The 18,920-nt window shown below is 28.3% G+C and overlaps 2 protein-coding genes across 2 annotated transcripts; both read left to right on the forward strand.

Moving 5' to 3' along the window:
- Nucleotides 1-6,531: 6,531 nt before the first annotated feature.
- On the forward strand, nt 6,532-14,413 carry LOC107624043 (long-chain-alcohol oxidase FAO4A). The gene is made up of 4 exons (XM_016326483.3): nt 6,532-6,992; nt 7,084-7,353; nt 12,382-12,847; nt 12,960-14,413. The coding sequence occupies exons 1-4, from the start codon at nt 6,654-6,656 to the stop codon at nt 14,297-14,299; spliced, it is 2,415 nt and encodes an 804-aa protein (XP_016181969.1). The 5' UTR covers nt 6,532-6,653; the 3' UTR covers nt 14,300-14,413.
- A 1,010-nt stretch (nt 14,414-15,423) lies between these two features.
- Nucleotides 15,424-17,643, forward strand: LOC107624505 (protein MODIFYING WALL LIGNIN-2-like). The gene is made up of 3 exons (XM_016327000.3): nt 15,424-15,894; nt 15,981-16,162; nt 16,998-17,643. Exons 1-3 carry the CDS (start codon nt 15,775-15,777, stop codon nt 17,221-17,223), a joined length of 528 nt encoding a protein of 175 aa, XP_016182486.1. The 5' UTR covers nt 15,424-15,774; the 3' UTR covers nt 17,224-17,643.
- Nucleotides 17,644-18,920: the final 1,277 nt, after the last annotated feature.

Genomic DNA, 18,920 nt, shown 5'->3' on the forward strand with positions numbered 1-18,920 from the left:
GTGAGCAATTCGAATTCTATACAATACTCTTCTGCCCATTCTTGATAGCTCATGAATATTTTTTTAAAATTGTTTTGCATAGGATAAAATATTTTTTGTACTATAATTTAAAAAAATTTATTAAAAAATATTCATGAACTATTAAAAATGGACAGAAAAGTATTGTATGGAATTCGAATTGATAGCTCATTAATATTTTAAAGAAGTCTCGTAATTAAATATTTTGTTAGCTTTTTTTAACGTATGAAATAAAAATATATATTTTTTTATTTTTAGATTATTAATTTTTTTAATAAATTTTTTTAAATAAATTATTAATTTTTTAACATCATAATTCGAATTATACAATGAATTACTGTGTGTAATTCGAACCAAGCTGGTTCGAATTATGTGTGTGCGTGTGTTTGTGTGTAATTCGAACTAGCTTGGTTCGAATTACACTTCGAACCAGCTTGGTTCGAATTACGTGTATGCATGTGTTTGTGTATAATTTGAACCAAGCTGGTTCGAATTATGTAGAAATGGAATTCGAACCAGCATGGTTCGAATTATATAAAAATATCATTTGGCTTATTGCTGAAACGATTTTCGCTTTGGCGTATTTACGTTACATGATTCTTGACTTGGCTTATTAAGGTTTTTTACCCAATTAATTATCTCATGCATAATTATTAAAAAGTTTTAGTGACATCGATAAATATATAACTATTATAAAAATATAACTTAAATAAAATATATAATAATCATTATATAATTGTGACTAAAAATTTGTTACTAAAACTAATTTTTGTCGTAGTGCATAAATATGCATATGCATGTATGTGCACTCTATGTGGTGGTGTGTAGGAAATTGATGAGTTTAATTAATGACTTATTCTTTTGACCTATAATAAGGTATATGCAAAAGTGATTAAGATGTTGGAACTTGGAACGTGTCCTCCATGCATGGAGAGTAAATTATATGTATCGAGCAAGTACATGCAATGATCATTTATTCCCATCATCCCTCAATTGGAAACGTACCCTTTAATTATTCTTCTTACTACTTCCTATTCATAATTATTTGTCCTTGTAAACGATCATGATTCAGCTATATATATATACATAGGGTGGCAGCCACACTACTAGCTACTATTGCTTAGGTGGCCATGGCAACTTCTCCATCAATATTAAATTACTTCTACGAGGTTGCAAACTGCACCTTCCTCTATATGTGCTTTCACCATTCTCTTAGCAAATTAAAAAATCTAAGATATGCAGCTTTTCATTCATGAAAAACAAGTGTTGAATTTCCTCGATTTTAGATTATTGATGGTGACTTGTTTTGGTTTTATTATATTACAACGAGTTTAATGTATATATAGTCTAATAGTTTTCTTGAAATTCATGTTGTTTATCAAAATGCATGTGATTTATTACGGGTTTGAAATTTATCATGTTAACTAGATTTTATAACACGTGCCTAAATTCATTGTTTAAGATTAAAAAAAAAAAAAACACTAAAATTTGTCATGATATAAAATACACACTAAAATAAATTAAATTATATATATATTTATATATAAATATATGATAACTAATTTTAATAGTTAAATTTAGTATACACTTAATATTTATATACAACACTTTTGAAGATTTGTCATTTTTTTCATGTTTAGTGATAATTTTAAACTATCACTAAATAATTTTGTGGTAGATATATTGCAGGTTGTTAAACGGGATAATTTTCAATAAATTTATGGATTTCAATATTTTCTATCTTTACTTTTAAGTAATTTAGTAAAAAAATAATAAATATTAAAAGATTTTCTTAAATATAATCAAGAGAATATATATAGTCATAATTTTTAAGAAGTTGATAAAAATATTATTTATATATAAAATTAATTATTAAAATTAGTTATTATATATTTATATATATATATATATTGTTTAATTTATTTTTAATATATATTTTATATTATAATATATATTTTATATTAATAATTGATTTTGTAGCTGTATATGTATCTGATATAGCTAGAGATAGATATATATAATTGTCAACTTCCAACATGGACATATACCGCGTAGCTCACACTAATGAAAGCAACAACATTTTCTTTGAAGAAATATAATCCGTTTCTTTAATTGTCTTTCTAATCGCCACCTAGCTAACAATAAACTTTGAATAAAATATATACAATAATTATATAGCATTATATTCTTTTTCTTATTTATGGAATAAATATCCAATAATGTAGGCAACTAGGCATGGTAGTTAGCCGATGATAATTATAACCATTATTATTTATTATATTTGGTTGATCCGTTATGATTCTAATAAATCAATGAAATATTGGATTGACTCGATCAGCATATATTGAAATTATTTGTAGGTTCAATAAATGCTGTAAAATCATATAGTGAATTTGGTGATAACATAAATTAAAATATGTAAGGAAAAGTCTAAGTGATATTTATTGTAGTGAATATATATATATATATAATATGAGAGAAAGTGTGTTACTTGGCATCATGTAATGTATATATAACGCCCAACAAGAACTTGAGTGACAGGTCATAATAATCGTCACAGTGCTCCAATTTAGATATCATATCATCATACTCATACAATTAAATAAAAGGAGTAGTGTCCTTCCAATGGATTATGCATATTGGATGTGATTTAATTTATAAACCGTAGTGATGAAGAGTTATATTAATGGCTAAGTAGTTGGGAGAATTCTGGACAGGGAAAAATGACCAAATGCATTAATATCATGTTAGATATATAAAATCAGTTATTAATAAAATTAGTTAATAATATAAAATATTTATTAAAATATAAAATATATATTAAATATGAATTAGACTATATCCAAGGACGGATTATAGGGAGCACTTGCCTCCACTCTTATTTCAATTCTTTTTAAAAAATATATATACATATATAATATATTTTTATTTTAAATTTTAAATAATTACACTACAAATAAATTTAACTCAATTATTTAAAGTTTTAAATTCATTTTATCTTTTTATCATTTTGACTATTAGTTAACCTAATTAAATTTAGTCTTCTCTTATTTTCAAATCTCAACCGTCATCACTCATTTATTCTCTTAAATCATCTTCTTAGTTTCATATTTTTAACTATTTTTTTCTAGTGGTCATCTTCTTTTCATCAAAAGATAAATTTTAAATTCTCTATATTTTTTATATGACTCTCTATGACTCTATGTATCTTTTAATTTCATTGTTTTTTTTATATTTTCAATTACAAAGTTTAATTCAAACAATTATAAATTAGGTATTAATCTAATTTTTTATTCTCTTCATGAATTTATATGTTTTATTTTATTCACAATTTAGTGATCTTTATTATTTATTTGTTTATCTTTTGTTCTATTTTATTATATGTAACTATGTTGCATATAAATTTTTAAAATTAATTGATCAATTTACTAATTTAAAATATATTTTTTTATTTTTAAAAATAATAATAAAAAATATTTCAAAAGATATCTTTCGTTTTATTTTATTATATGTAATTTTTGGGTTTTTTTTTATTTGAATAATTAATATATATTTTTATTTTTTTTAAATTTAGATTAATATATCTTTTGATAGTAATTTATATTATTTTTGTCCTCCACATAAATTTTTTGGGTCCACTGACTATATATATTAATTAATTTTAATAACTAATTTTAATATATAAATAATATTTTTATTCCGTATACATATAACTATTGTACTAAAATTATAAAAAACCAAATTTTAATTTCAAGAATGTTAATGACCAAACGCTTTCATGAATTGACTACTTGACAATCACCATCAACTTCCGATGTTAATTGTACTTTTTCTTATTATTAATTATTTTCATGTTGTGAATTTATATACTACTAATTTGCATGCAATACAAGTTAAAGTCATTATCATCTATCTGTATATAGCATACAAGTTGTGATGATACCTAACTTATCCTAGTCAATTAATTAGGACACTAATTTAATAGCCGAACCAACTGAAGAATCATGAGCCAAAAATTATTAACATAATTGGTGCCTAGGAAAAAAGATGTGCCAAACTGCCAATAGCTGGAAGCCTAGAAATGTTCTAATGAATTTTGATGGAGGAAAGTTTCTAAGGATGCATGTACAATTGTACATACATCAAAACAAATTATTGAAAATTATTCTAGTTGTATATGAATTGTGAACGTTAAGTAAAGGGAAAAGTATATATAAATAATTAGTCTCACATCAGAAAAAATAAGTTTAATTATTTTGTTAATTCTTACAATTTTAATAAATTTATAATTAGATTTTTATATTTTTTTCTATCATAAAATTATTCATTTCAAAAATTTAAGTTGATAAAAAAAGGTAACATTAATGATTATATCTTTAACACTTTTATTTAGGTTTTTATATTACTTTTAATTTTGTAATTAGATATTTATCAATGTAAAAAAGATTAGAATTAACAGAATATTTTTTCACAAATTAAAAATATATATAATTAAGAACCTAATTAGATCTTTGACTACTACATAAATTTTAAGAAAAATATTTCATTAATTTTAATATTTTTTACCAAAAAAATCTAATTATAAAATTAAACAATATAAGAACTTAACTACAAATTTAATAAAATTATAAGGACTAACAGAATAATTAAATAAAAAATAATAAATAAAAAATTTATAAAATAAAATATCTATTAACTTAATATTTTAAAATTTTAAATTAAATATAAGTTCTTTTTATTTTTATGTTCTCTCATTTAATTATTCCTCACAAATTTTTCAATGGTCGAGAGCTTTCTACAATAATAACAGTTAAATTGATCATGTAGAACTCAAAACAAAAGAATAATCAAACTATGGATGGATGGATAGATAGATAGATAGATATCCAAAGTGTATTTCATTCAATAATCAATTTATCACTCATATTATCTCTTCAATATCCACTCTTTGGAAACCTAATTTAATAGCGAGTTAGATTTTCCAAAAAATATAAAATAAATAAAATTTTGATTTAGGCCAACTTATTCATTTTTAATTAACTAATAAACCAAATGTCAAATAAGAACCTATTTTTATACAGCAAAACCGAACTTAAATGACTTGTGTTGTAATATGTTTCCATAAGCATATATTATATATATAGATAGTACTTCATTTTTACCGGTAACAAACGCCATCATTTGTCCAAATTAACCAATGTCTACTACAAGAGTTAACGCCATTGGCATAACATCATTGTCTTTATTGATTGTCATTTGTGGTCTAAAATAATAAAAAAGGCAATATCTTAAATTGGTTCAACAATTTTTGTTTCGAGAAAAAATATGTTTTAACAAAATCAAACAAATTCGTTTATGATATTTTAGAATTTTAGACAACTTATTTTTTAATAAAATATAATAAAAATTTATCCCTAAATATTTTTTGAAGTGACAATTATTTTTTTTTATAAAAATTAATATAGTTAAGGGACTAAATTATTTTTAAATTTTAAAATATAAAAGATGATTAATTTGTCTTTTTATTTTATTAAAATATAATTTTGTCTATATTATTCTAAAAAATTAAAGTGTCAACGAGAAAGGCTATATTGAGATTTAATTAATTAATTAAGTTCTTTGTTGTAATTTGTCCTAATTGAAAAACATTTAAATAATAAAAATATCTAACATTTATTATTCTATTTCTACATTTGTATCAAATAAAAAAATATTTGAAAGATAATATAAAACCAGCTTAAGCAGTCTAAATAAAGTTATGGTGTTTTACTTTTTTTTTTAATTGTCGTTTATTTTATTTTACATTCTTTAATAATTATTTGAATAATTGAACAATATTAAATATAATAAATATATAATTGTGAATGTTACATATTTAAAATTATAAATTTAAAATTAAGTAAAATAATTTTATGTTATTATTATATTTATGTATCAAAAGAATTTAATTTTAATATATTAGTAATATATAATATTTTATATAATTATGTAATTATATTAGTCATTTTAAATAATCATTCATGCTATCAATAAAAATAATAGATATTTTTTTATTGAAGTGGATGCATGAGGTATTTGAAAAAGTTCTATATATATATACAAATATGACAAGTGATATGTTCTTGGTTTTTTGGTTAGAGCAACGTTGTTAAATTTTGACCAGTATGTAACCAATAAAAAAAAATAAATTATTGAATGAAGGAAAAGTCTAGGGACCAGCAGCTTTGTTAAATTCTGGCCAGCATGTAACCAGCAAAGGAAAGTGAGCCATTGGATGAATTCTCACACCAATCTCACACCATTAAAACCATTATTGATGGCTATTTGATGGCTAAAATCACAAAAGTTGCTGACTCCTAGCATTCCTCTTGGATGAAATCTCACACCAATCTCACACCATTAAAACTATTATTGATAGCTATTTAATGATTACAAATCACAAAAGTTGCTAGTCTAGCATTCCTTTTTTGGTTAATAACTATTGTAATTTTGTTAATTCTTAAAAAAGTGAGCCAAGTATGTTTATCCCTTTTTCAATTTTTAATGTATGTATGATATTTTGTAATTTAGTTAAAGGTTATATATATGTATCTGAATTGCAAAGAACGGCGAGCAATTAAGTTGTAAGAGTAAGGATGGAAGAGAATGATCGTAGAAATGGTAGCTTGAGGTTGGGAATGGGAATGGGAATGGGGTTGATGAAGAAAGTGCACACAGAAGATACAGTGGTTGTTGAGCTTGATGATGATACGGATCAGATACTCCAAAAAACAAGAAGAAGACAGAGCCTCCATGAGCTTCTAGAAGAAGACGATCAGAAACTGTGCCGCCTGTCGGAGAGGCAGATGAAGTCACTGCTTGCTCTCACCGACACCATCTTGCCGTCAATAAAACCGCCGCCATCTTCTCAATCATCATCATCACTTTCCAACTTCTACAACACTTCCGCTTCCATGCCTCCTACACCTCACCGTGTAACTTATATATATCTTTTATCATCTTCGTTACATGCATAATAATAATGTACAATTTTGTTTAATTATGGTTCAAATTAAATTTTTGCAGCTTGGGGTTTTGATAAGTGAGAAGCTGAAACACCCAAATACATGGCTGCTAAGGTTAACGCTGTGGCTACTATCCACATGGTTTGGGACATTCATACTCTCTGGAATTCCCAGCATCACAACCACCTTCCCATTCTTCCACACCTTCCATCAACTTCCTCTTCACAATCGCCAACAAATCATGCAATCTTGGTCTCTCAGTTACTTTCGTCTCCTTAGGATGTTGTTTAGGACCATCAAGCTCCTTACCCTCCTTGTCTTCTTCACTCAGGTATATACCATGCTATCATCTTATTATTAAGGTTTGATGTCCCTATAATTTCGTGGGATTTTCAATTAGATTCTTATATTTTTTTTTAATTGAATCTCTGCACTAAATTTTTTTTCTTTAATTAAGTCTTTCTTAGTAATAATCGGCTAAATTTTATAGGGACCTAACTAAAAAAAAAAAATTAGTATAGGGACCTAAATAAAAGGAAAAAAAAGTGTAGGGACCTAATTAAAAAAAAATTTGGTGTAAGGATTCAATTAAAAGGAAAAAAAGTATAGGGATCTAATTGAAAATTTCGCAAAACTATAGGGACCAACAGAGTAATTAAACCTATTATTAATTAGACTTTTTACACAAAATCAATCAATTTGAATCCTCTAAAATTTGAATTTTTACTTTAGAGGATAAAGTGCGATTTCTCGCCCTTAAATAATTTCTCTCTCATATTTTCTCTTGATTCCACCTATAAAATAAATGGTGAGAGATTACACTTTATTCTTTAAAGTGAAATTCAAAATTTAGAGGATCCAAATCCTACATCAATTACTCCACAAATAAAATTAATAAAAATATTTGATAACTAAAAAAGTTATTTAAAAATAGTCAAAAAAAAATTTATTAGTATTTATTAAAACACCCATAAATAATTAATAAATATTAAATAAGATAAATTCTATTTTTTAAAAATTTTTTTAGCATTGTCGTAAAATTAACTCATATCTAGGGAAGAACAAATCTATATACAACTTCAAAATTCTATAGTTTAATTTTTTACCAAAATACAACACAAAACACATTTTTAATTAATACAATCTACTACTATTCTCTCGTGTTTTTCTTCTTGGAGTTTTAATTTTCTTTCTTCCCCCACTTCATTAGTATGCTTTCAACGGTTTTTTTTTTTTTTTTTTGGTTCCTCTCCTATATATGGTCACTCTTTGTGTTGGCATCTTGATAATCAATTCGTTCGGACATGCTATAAATTAAAGGCGTGTGCAATTAATTTTATACACATAAATAGAGAGGCATGCAAAATATATAGTTGAAAATAAATACAGAGTAATAAATAGTCATGTATACATATACGTACGCCATCTGTACATGCAACTTTGTTCAATGATAGGCGTGGCAATTTCATGTTTTCAATTGTCATTGCAAACATTAAATACGAGGTCAATCTTATGAGGTTTATTACTTAGTATTTAGTTTTTGTTTAGTTTATTTTTTATAATAAAATTTAAAATATTTAAAACTTATTCATTTTTATATTTTAACTTAAATATTAGTTATTTAATATTTTTAATAATTAAATATTAACTTTTAAAATGCCATAACATATACCTAAATAGAAATATGTGATCTGCCTTTGTTTACAGTACTTTGTACGTAGAATAAATAGAAGGACCCACCTTCAATTTTTTTAACACGTACGATAAAACGGTAATGTTTGAAAGATAAAAAATAATTAATTTATTTTATTTTATTTAATATTTATTTATTATAAGATATATTAAATAAAATTAAAAACAATAAATTTTAACAGTATATAACTAATATTATTTTGTTATCAAATATTTTTAACAATAAAAAGAAATTTTTAAAGTTAGAAAAATGTTTTGATAATGTCTCTCTTTACCTGATTTTACGTATTATATTTAATATTTATTTTGTAAGAAAAGAATGGCATTGATTATCATCTCTCCTAGTATATTTAACAAATATTCTTACTGATACGTGTTAATAAAACTGTCATTAAAAGAAATTAAGTAGACTAATAATCGTCTCCATTTAAGAATCTTATTTACAATAATTAATAATATTAATTATAAATTAATCTTTTGTACTTGTTAAGTATGATAGTGCCATTGTGTTATCTCAAAAATGGTAGCCTGTTAATTTTCTGTTTTTCTGTTTCACTTCTCGGATGATCAATTTTAAATGACGTTGTCAACAAAAATTAAATTCCAGTATTTATAATAAATTAGTAAAATTATAAAATTAAATTAGATTTCAATATTTAAAATATTTATCAAATAAATTAAATTTTTATAGTGAATGTTTTTATTATTTATTAATATAACATCATAATTAAATAATAAATATATTTATTCATTAAATTATATAAAATAATTAAATAAATTATATTTTTCAATTAAAATTTTTTTCAACTAAAATTTATTTTATCTCTTTTCGAAGAAAAATATGTTGCATCCTTATAAAGTAGAAGATCAAAATCAGAGCCTACAATTAATAAAGTGATTGACACAAAAATAAAATAAATTATCTACTAACAAGTAACAACTCATAAATATTTTTATTCAAAATTTATATATATATAAACACGTTTATATATATAAACACGTTTATACAATAATTTATATATATATAAACACGTTTCTCAGATACAACACAGAAAATTAATGCACACACATATTATACAAAAATAAGAACCAGTCAAGAACAAGAACAATACCTTTTAATGGTTAAGGAGAAAAAATAAGAAGAAATTAAAGGTGCTGCAGGCACCAATAGAGATGTTGAGGAAGATGGTGTGTGTTGAGGAATGAGAGGTGTTGAAAAAAATGAATGAGTAAATAAAAATAATTAGGTCACTTGGATATTTTAGATATTTTATATTTTAAGTGAAATATTTTAATAAAATAATATTTTAAATTAGATTTATTTAGGTGAAATTTAATTTAAAAAAAAAAAGTTTAGGGGCCAACAACTTTATTAAATTCTGGCCAGCATGTAACCAGTAAAAAAAAGTGAGCCATTTGATAAAATTTCACACCAATCTCATACAATTAAAACTATCATTGATGGCTACAAATCACAAAAGTTGTTGGCCTCTCTTTAAAAAAATAATAGAATTAAATTAAATTAAATTTCGTCCTTCATACTCAGATATATTATAAAATCAATAAATTGATTTGATATTTCATTATCAATCTTTTGATTAAAAAAAAAAAGAATTGATATACCGTAAAATTAATTTTGGTCAGAATAAAAAAGATATATATAATAAAATCATAACCATAGAATACGATCCTAATAAAATGCATACATCTCTTTCGTACACTATGTACTAGAAAGTATGAGGTAGCATTCTTGGCTGGACAGCCTCTGGAATTTCATTTAAATTAATTTTAATTTTTTTTTATTTCTAACACAGTAATTCAATTCAAGTCTACATGGTCCCACCAATACACACACATAACATAAGATATTAATATTGAGTGCAGTAGTAGCTAGGTTAATTCACCCAAGGCAACCACCCACACATTGATTTTCTATTCTATGGGCATCGCACGTCCCTTTCATATAAATATTTTTCAAGTAGACTCTCCTTTTCATAAGCTGCTTTTGGCAAAACTGAATTTCTGGAACCATGCATCTTAAGTTTCTCTGCCTCTTCTTAATTGTATAGTACACTGCTTCCAAATAATAAATGTTGTGTCAGTACATGAAATACTATATGGCATTGAACTATCAAAGTATCAAACCAATATTGGAAACCTCTTCCTTCCATCCCTAAGCTTCCATTTAATTTTCATGAAAGTTATATACATCTTCCATCAAAAGAAAATGTGATAAAACGGTTAACATGACAATATAATAACGTATGAATGCTAGCTACATTAAGATAATTTTGATGCATTATGCACAAAATGATATCACTTTGGGTATAGTTTTCTATTAATAGTTTCTACTTTCTACTTTGCAGACAGCTTTTAATTAAACCTAAACTGTTTACAAGAAGATAAGATATACTTACACAATAATCTTAGTCTATCAAACAATTAGTTTACACGGAGTGGAGGCTTAAGAGTAGTAAGTTTGAAAGAGCATCATTATAATTTTTTTTTTATCTTCTATAATAAAAATATTAGGGGATAAATATTTTTTATTAATGTTAACTAATAGTTTAGATTAATATTTTATTTTATACTATAATATAAAAATATATTTATTAACTAAGTATTTATAAAAAATAATAGATTTTATTAATTAGGTAGCATTGTTCTTTCTATGATAGCCCTATGCAAGAAACGATGCAAGTGACCAAGAATAGGTTATGGCTTGATCATATGTACATACATTTATAGTACTTATAAAAAGAGTGAATATCTCATTCGGCCCCTGAGACAATTATCTCGAAAGGGCAACGAGGCCCCCAAGAAAAAAAAAAACACCCAATTCGGCTCTTTATCCTTTTTTTTTGGGATGGATTAGTTTCTGTGCCAAAAAAATAAACATTAACTTTTTTTGGCACAGAGACCTCGTTGTCCTTTCAAGGTAATTGTCAGAAGCCGAGTTGAGTTTTTTTTTGTTAAAAATCTCGTTGTCTTTTGAGGTAATTGTCAGGAGCTATTTTAGATTTTTCTCTTATAAAGATGTAGACCATTCTTACACACTTTATAATATCTTCCTAATTACTATATAATAAAATATTAAATTACTTTATAAAAGTTCAAAACATTGAAAGTATATACTTTTTATTGGCTAAGATGATATGCAATAACTCACTGGTGACTGGTGAAAGCAATATTCTTCCATTCTCCATATATTATTTATGGATTATACTATGTGTATACTAAAATCAGCTACCAAAATTAGTCACCAGTATAAAATACATATTAAAATCTAAATATACATTGTAAGTAAATTAAACTACATATGTATCTATACATAAATACATTGGTATTTGATTTTAGTAGCTAATTTTAATGTATGAATAACATTTTTTATTATTTATGGATTTTTTGCATGGTTTCTTTCTTTCTATTTTTTATTTAAAATAAAGGGGTAAATAGTAGCAGCAAATAGAATTTCTAAAAGGACAGTGGGTTAAAGAATGTCCAAGATCCAAATTAAAGTCCAAAAGCCATAGACATATTTTCCTAAGGTAGAAGCCCATTAAGGAGATGACATGTTATTATATTATGAAAGGTCCATGATCATGTCCAAAAAATGAAAAAGAAAGGTCCATGACCATGACTACTACCACCTCTTTTATTTGTTTAGGTAGATGAATCAGGAGAAAATCAATCATGGAATGCAATTGGATATAGTGGACCTGATCCTGACTTCAAATCATCAAAAGAGGATGATACTAATGTGGATGGTGAAGAAGCTATGGGACCCCTTTACAAAGGCGTTGTCCATTTGAACTCCCAAAGAAGAGAAACCATTGCAGAGTCTCTAAGAACATTTGGGTTCTGTGTCTCGTTATTGAGTCCTAGGAAGGAAAGTAGCATATCATCTCCATCTCTATCCATTGAATGTGATGCAGTTGTTATAGGTTCCGGTTCAGGAGGTGGCGTAGTAGCCGGAGTGTTAGCAAAAGCCGGTTACAAAGTTCTTGTTTTGGAGAAAGGAGGCTATTCTGCTAGGAACAATCTTTCCCTTCTTGAAGGCCCATCCATGGATGAAATGTACCTCTCTAATGGTTTGGTTGCAACTGATGACATGTCCGTGCTAATTCTAGCAGGTAAATACGTACTAATCAAGTAACTAACTTGTGCATCTTCATTTCATTCTACTTGCATTAACTTGCATGTCAAGTTACAATACTATCTAGTCACTTGATTCTCAACATGCAGGTTCCACAGTTGGTGGAGGCTCTGCAATAAACTGGTCAGCAAGCATCAAGACCCCAAAACATGTGTGCAAGGAATGGTGTGAAAAGCACGAGCTAGAGCTATTTGAGAGTGAACTATACAAAGAAGCCATGGAAGTTGTGTGTGAGAAAATGGGGGTGCAATGCGAGGTAGAGGAGGAAGGTCTGAACAATGCAGTGTTAAGAAAAGGGTGTGAAGAAATGGGATATCCAGTGACTAACATTCCGAGGAATGCGAAAAAAGATCACTATTGCGGTTGGTGCTGCTTTGGATGCAAGGATGGAAGGAAGAAAGGCACATCAGAAACATGGCTTGTTGACTTAGTCAAATCAGGTAACGGAGCAATTCTACCAAGCTGTGAGGCCATCCAAGTGCTCCATAAGAAGAAGAGAGGAGGTGCAAGAAGAATAGCAAAAGGGGTAGCCTTTCAATTTGTTGATCACAAAGGAAGCAAAGAGATTTGTGTTGTGGAGTCTAAGGTCACAATAGTTGCATGTGGAGCACTCTGCACTCCTCCATTGCTCAAGAGAAGTGGCCTCAAGAACCCCAACATAGGCAGACACCTCCACCTTCATCCCGTCGTCATGGCATGGGGCTCTTTCCCAAATACGGATCCTGACACGGACACAGAAACCTCCTTCTCCTCTAAGAAGAGCTACGAAGGAGGAATTATGACAGCCATGTCAACCGTGGTGGCTGATTTCGACAAATCCGGATACGGCGCATTAATACAAACACCTGCCCTGCATCCTGGCATGTTCTCAATCCTAATGCCATGGACTTCAGGAGCAGACGTGAAAGAACGGATGCGCAAGTTTTCAAGAACTGCTCACGTTTTTGCTCTCGCCAGGGATCAAGGATCAGGAACGGTGAAGTCAGCAAGCAACATAAGATATGAAATGAAAGACGTGGACAAAGAGAATCTAAGGAGAGGAATGGAGAAAGTGCTGAGAATATTGGCGGGTGCTGGAGCTGAAGAAATAGGCACACATCACAACAAGGGAAGGGTGTTGAATGTGAAGAAAGTTAGTTACAAGGAGTTGGAGAAGTTTGTGAGGGAAGAGAGTTCAAGAATAGTGGTTGATGATGAAATATCAACGCCGTATTGTTCGGCACATCAGATGGGGAGTTGTAGGATGGGGAATGATCCAAAGGGTTCAGTTGTGAATCAAATGGGTGAGACATGGGAAGTTGAAGGTCTTTATGTGGCTGACACAAGTGTGTTCCCTACTGCTTTGGGTGTCAATCCAATGGTCACTGTTCAAGCCATTGCTTATTGCACTGCTCAATCTCTTCTTCAACTCCTTAAAAGAAAAATGTAATCTAGAGAGTGATATTAGTTACCATCTGTTATGAAGCTATGCTGAGCTGGCACCTTTCTGTTATGAATTCTGTCAGTTAGTCACTATTTTATTGAAACATAAATTTAGTTTACAGCTTGTTATTATTTAGGGTAAAGTATATTTTTTGTCTTTAAAGTTTGACAAAAGTTTTAACAATACCCCTAAGTTCTATTTTGTTTCAATTTTGTCTTAATAGTTTTCGATTTGCATCAAATATACCTTCGGAGGCTGAATTTTAAAAAAATTTAAGACCAATATAACAATAATACATGAAAATTATACTTGATTTGCTTGTATTGAGGAGTTGTTTTTATGAAATTGTTGTTGAATCGATCTTAAATTTTTTGAAAAATTAGCCGTCAGGGGTATATTTGATGCAAATCGAAAAGTTTGGGAACAAAATTGAAACAAAATAAAATTTAGGGATATTTTTGAAACTTTTGTCAAACTTCAGGGACAAAAAATATACTTTACTCTATTATTTAATTAAAAAAAGAAATGAAACCCTCTCAGATGTGACAAAAGTTTCTTGCACGTAAACAGTGATGCGTAGAAACAACTGAATCAGAACCAGTTTTGGGAAAATTCCATTCCATGCAGCTCGTCATATCAGAATCACAGATTAGTCTAATGTCAAAACTATTACATCAGAAAAGAAAGAAACGTTGCTTGATTGACCAGTTCATGTACCCACAAATTATCTTTATAATAATTAATTACATCTAATCTAAGAGTTAATTATTTAATAATTCATGTGACTTTTCTGCAATATAATAGATAAAGTCAATAGGAGTGACTGTTGAGTGTTGAATTACTCGTGTAGATTTATTTGGTGAAGTGCTTACTGGTGTAGATAGAAAAAAAAAAAAAAAAAACCTAAAAAGCATATCCTAATCATATTCCATTCTCCAATTTTCCAATTTTCACCGTACTTGAACGTAGCGTAAATCTGGAGGTAACATGCGAGGAAAGAACCTCATAATTTAATTATACATAAACATATTATAAAAGTATTTAATTGTTTATAACAACTTAAATTGGAAAAGATAAAGATTATCTTGTATATATATAAATAAATAAATAAATGGTATTTTATTACCACCAGTTTTGGGGATGGAAGATTCCTTTGAAGGAGGGACATCTCAAAGCATTGCTGAAGTTGACCATCTACCAATTGGTATATGAAAGGCTCTATATTCTTTTTTTCTTTTTTAATTTATTAATATGATTCCACTCAACAAGTTACAATTTGGAAGGAAAAAGTGTCAACCACCACAAAGGAATTGAAGAACAACAACAACAACTTCATGGCAGTACCAAGTTATGTTTCTGTTCCTTGAGTACCTTATCTTACCTTAGCCTCCAACACAACACTTTTGTTCCTTCCTTATTCCCTTTTCTCAAGTCTCTTCATACAAACAAGTTTGTTCTTGCAATCAACAACTTGTTCAACCATGGAAATTCCTACTCCAAGGTGCAAATTCTCATTGATAATCATCTTCATCATCATTTCCCTCTCCCTTGGCTTCGTTTCCTTCATCTTTTGCATAGCTGCTGAGTTAGTAAGGAATAAGGTATTGCATATAGTGCTTCATAATAATTAATAATACTTGGCTTGCTCTGTTCATTTGTTTGATACATTGATCATAAATCAACATAGGAGGGTGATCTCAGGTGGAATGGAAAGCTGTGTTATCTACCAACAAGTCCATCATTTGGATTGGGAATTGCAACTTTGGTTACTCTCTTCATTGCTCACATAATTGGGAATACTATGATGTTCAAGAGCTCTTGTTCTTCTAAGATACCTCCTCTTGCAAAGATTCTTTGGTTCATATCATGGTAACTTCATTTTTGCACTAGTTGTTGTTACTTCACAATCACAAACTTTATTACTATTGGCTGCCTTGTACTTGATCATATCATTTTCCTGTTAAAATTGAACTAATTAAAGTTGATTTCTAGCCTCAAAAAGATCTGGAAAGTGGACACAACACCAAACCAATTAACTCAAATCCAGTTGTCAAATACCACTTTCTTTTGTTTGGTATTGGCTTTAGTTTTTGGTTGTAAAAGGCCAAATCATTTTAGGAAACTGTGTCCCTCGGTGCCCGCCACTATTATTGCCCACACCTAGGCACAAAAATTATTATAAATATGCAAGCTATTATTTGGCATGTTAAATATCATTATAATAAAAGTATAGTTCTCATTAATAAAGATTAGGGAAAGTACGAGGAGCCAATAGAATATTTATACAATGTGTACAATGGAGGTTTAGGAAGTATTAGAGATATAATCATTAGTGTTACTTTTTTCCATCAGCTGAAGTTTTTGGGATGAGTGGTATCATGACATAGTATTAGAGCGCTAAATCCAAAATGTTAAGAGTTCGATCTTTGGTGAATCCCAAAATTAGTTTAAATTTTTGGGAAGATGTTTATTATCGCTAGTACTCAGATGATTATTCTAGATAGTATGGGAATATTTATTTTGTAACTCAATAGCCCATTGTACACATTGTACAAATAGTCCATTGTCTCCCTAACGGGATCCGATTAGATTATTTCACGAATATTAGTGATATCTGATAGATTGTTATTATGCTTCATACATAAGTAAACACTTTTCCAATCTAAAGTGCAGAAATTACAAAATCAAAAGTGATGTTTGGCAGGCTCAGCTTTGGGATTGCAGTAATTTTGTTGATAGCAGCTACAAGCATGAGTAGAAGGCAGGTCTATGGAGTGGGATGGTTGAATGGTGAATGCTACTTAGTCAAAGGAGGAACATATGCTGGCTCAGCCATATTGGTCCTACTCACAATTGGTTCTATAAATGCTTCAGCATTCTCAACAAGTCAATTTCATCTCACAAACAAAATACACAAACAAATGGGGTAACATATGTTATATATACTGATGTGGAATATTCAAACACAAATTAAAGAAGCACAAAACCATACACCATATTTTTCTTGGTTTAAATCAAACAAGAGGCAAAATTCCAAGGTCAACATTGTCATCCCAAGGAAGAGGCTTCTTTTCTTTTTCAATGATTACAATTCTTTTATTGTAAAAATATTTATTCTGTCTTGTATAGCAATTTAGATGAGATGGATTTACACTTCATCTAAAGATTGAGAAATGTATATTTATACAAAACAGAATAAATATACACAATTTTTTTTTCTTATTTTAAATGAAGGAAACAGGTGACATAGCCCCGCTAGAACTAGCTTATCCAAAATGCAATGTCTCCAGAGGAATAATATTTTTTTGTTTTGTTTTGTCAACTTACACAAGAAAGAGACATTTCATTTGTACACATTCTATTCCATCATTCAAACATGGCGCCTACCTCACATAAGAACTCCTCTTCTTATTGGATCCCACCAACTATCTATAGATTAATTGTTTTTGTTTTTCAAATCAGTAACGTTATTCAAATACACACACACAAAAAAAAAAAAAAAAAGAAAGAAAGAAAGAAAAAGAAAGAATACAAAAAGTACCCTACTTGGCACTCCAACTCTCTAAAGACAGAATATTTTTGTCACACGGAAGGCATCTTGCGTGGGTACAAGTTTAGTTTCGATCTAGTGTAGATGCATATGACAGCGTTTTCATCTTTTATGGGTACAAATGGTCATTTATTCCAAGTAGTTTAATTAGACTTGTAGTTTATTGGCGGGGCCAAAGTTAAAGTTTGTACATCTTTCTATCGTGTTTAATTAGACTTTATTCCAAGTATCTAAATGACATTATTCTTCCCAAACTTTTTCATTTCTTAGTTGCACCCATCACTTTATGCAATTGCACGGGTTATTATCAGAAAAAAGTAACAGTTCCAAGATTTGTCAAGCAAGGCAAGGAATCATAATTTCACCCACGAAGAATAGGCATCATTCAAAAGACTAGCTCACAATAATAAAAATAATAATTTGAAAACTCTCTTTTACGAAAAGCTTAACTAATGGGCCATGGTCAACATTCCGAGCACAAGATTCAATTCTCAATAATGCTAACATGTTACATTTCATTTGATCACCTCTTTTGTAAATTTTCTTTTCGCAAAAATAGACAAGATGTTGGTAATATTTTGAAAAATTACTTACAAATCATCATGGTTTGAGTAAAAACTATATGTGTCATATAAGTTTTGTCTGAATCCATAATTTTGAAGTTCTGAACTTTGAACCGAATATATTAGTAAGCTGCTCAGTGGATACTCGATTATGGAACAGTTTAAAAAAAAAATTAAGCTTCTTTATTAAAAAGAAGTTAGTGATTTCTTTTTAAATAATATTTTTTACAAAGAAAAAATAATACAAAAATAGATAGATATATAGATCATAGATATAATATCCAACCGAAAAAGAAAAGGAAAGATAGAAATTCTAGCTAATGCAACCATAAGGTGCCGTGACAATTGAGTGCTTAATTTAATTGTCACCATAACTTTCAATCACCTTCTCCCCCTCTTGGCATTTGGCAACTTATAAGAAAGCAAAATTTTAAGGTCAGAGAGGACAAAAAACCCTCTTTCGTCGAAACTAAACATTGATAGATACTAGAATCTATGCGCGGAACGGCACGGT

The sequence above is a fragment of the Arachis ipaensis genome, chromosome B10, assembly GCF_059453495.1.
Source record: "Arachis ipaensis isolate K30076 ecotype BB chromosome B10, ASM5945349v1, whole genome shotgun sequence".
NCBI lineage: Eukaryota > Viridiplantae > Streptophyta > Magnoliopsida > Fabales > Fabaceae > Arachis > Arachis ipaensis.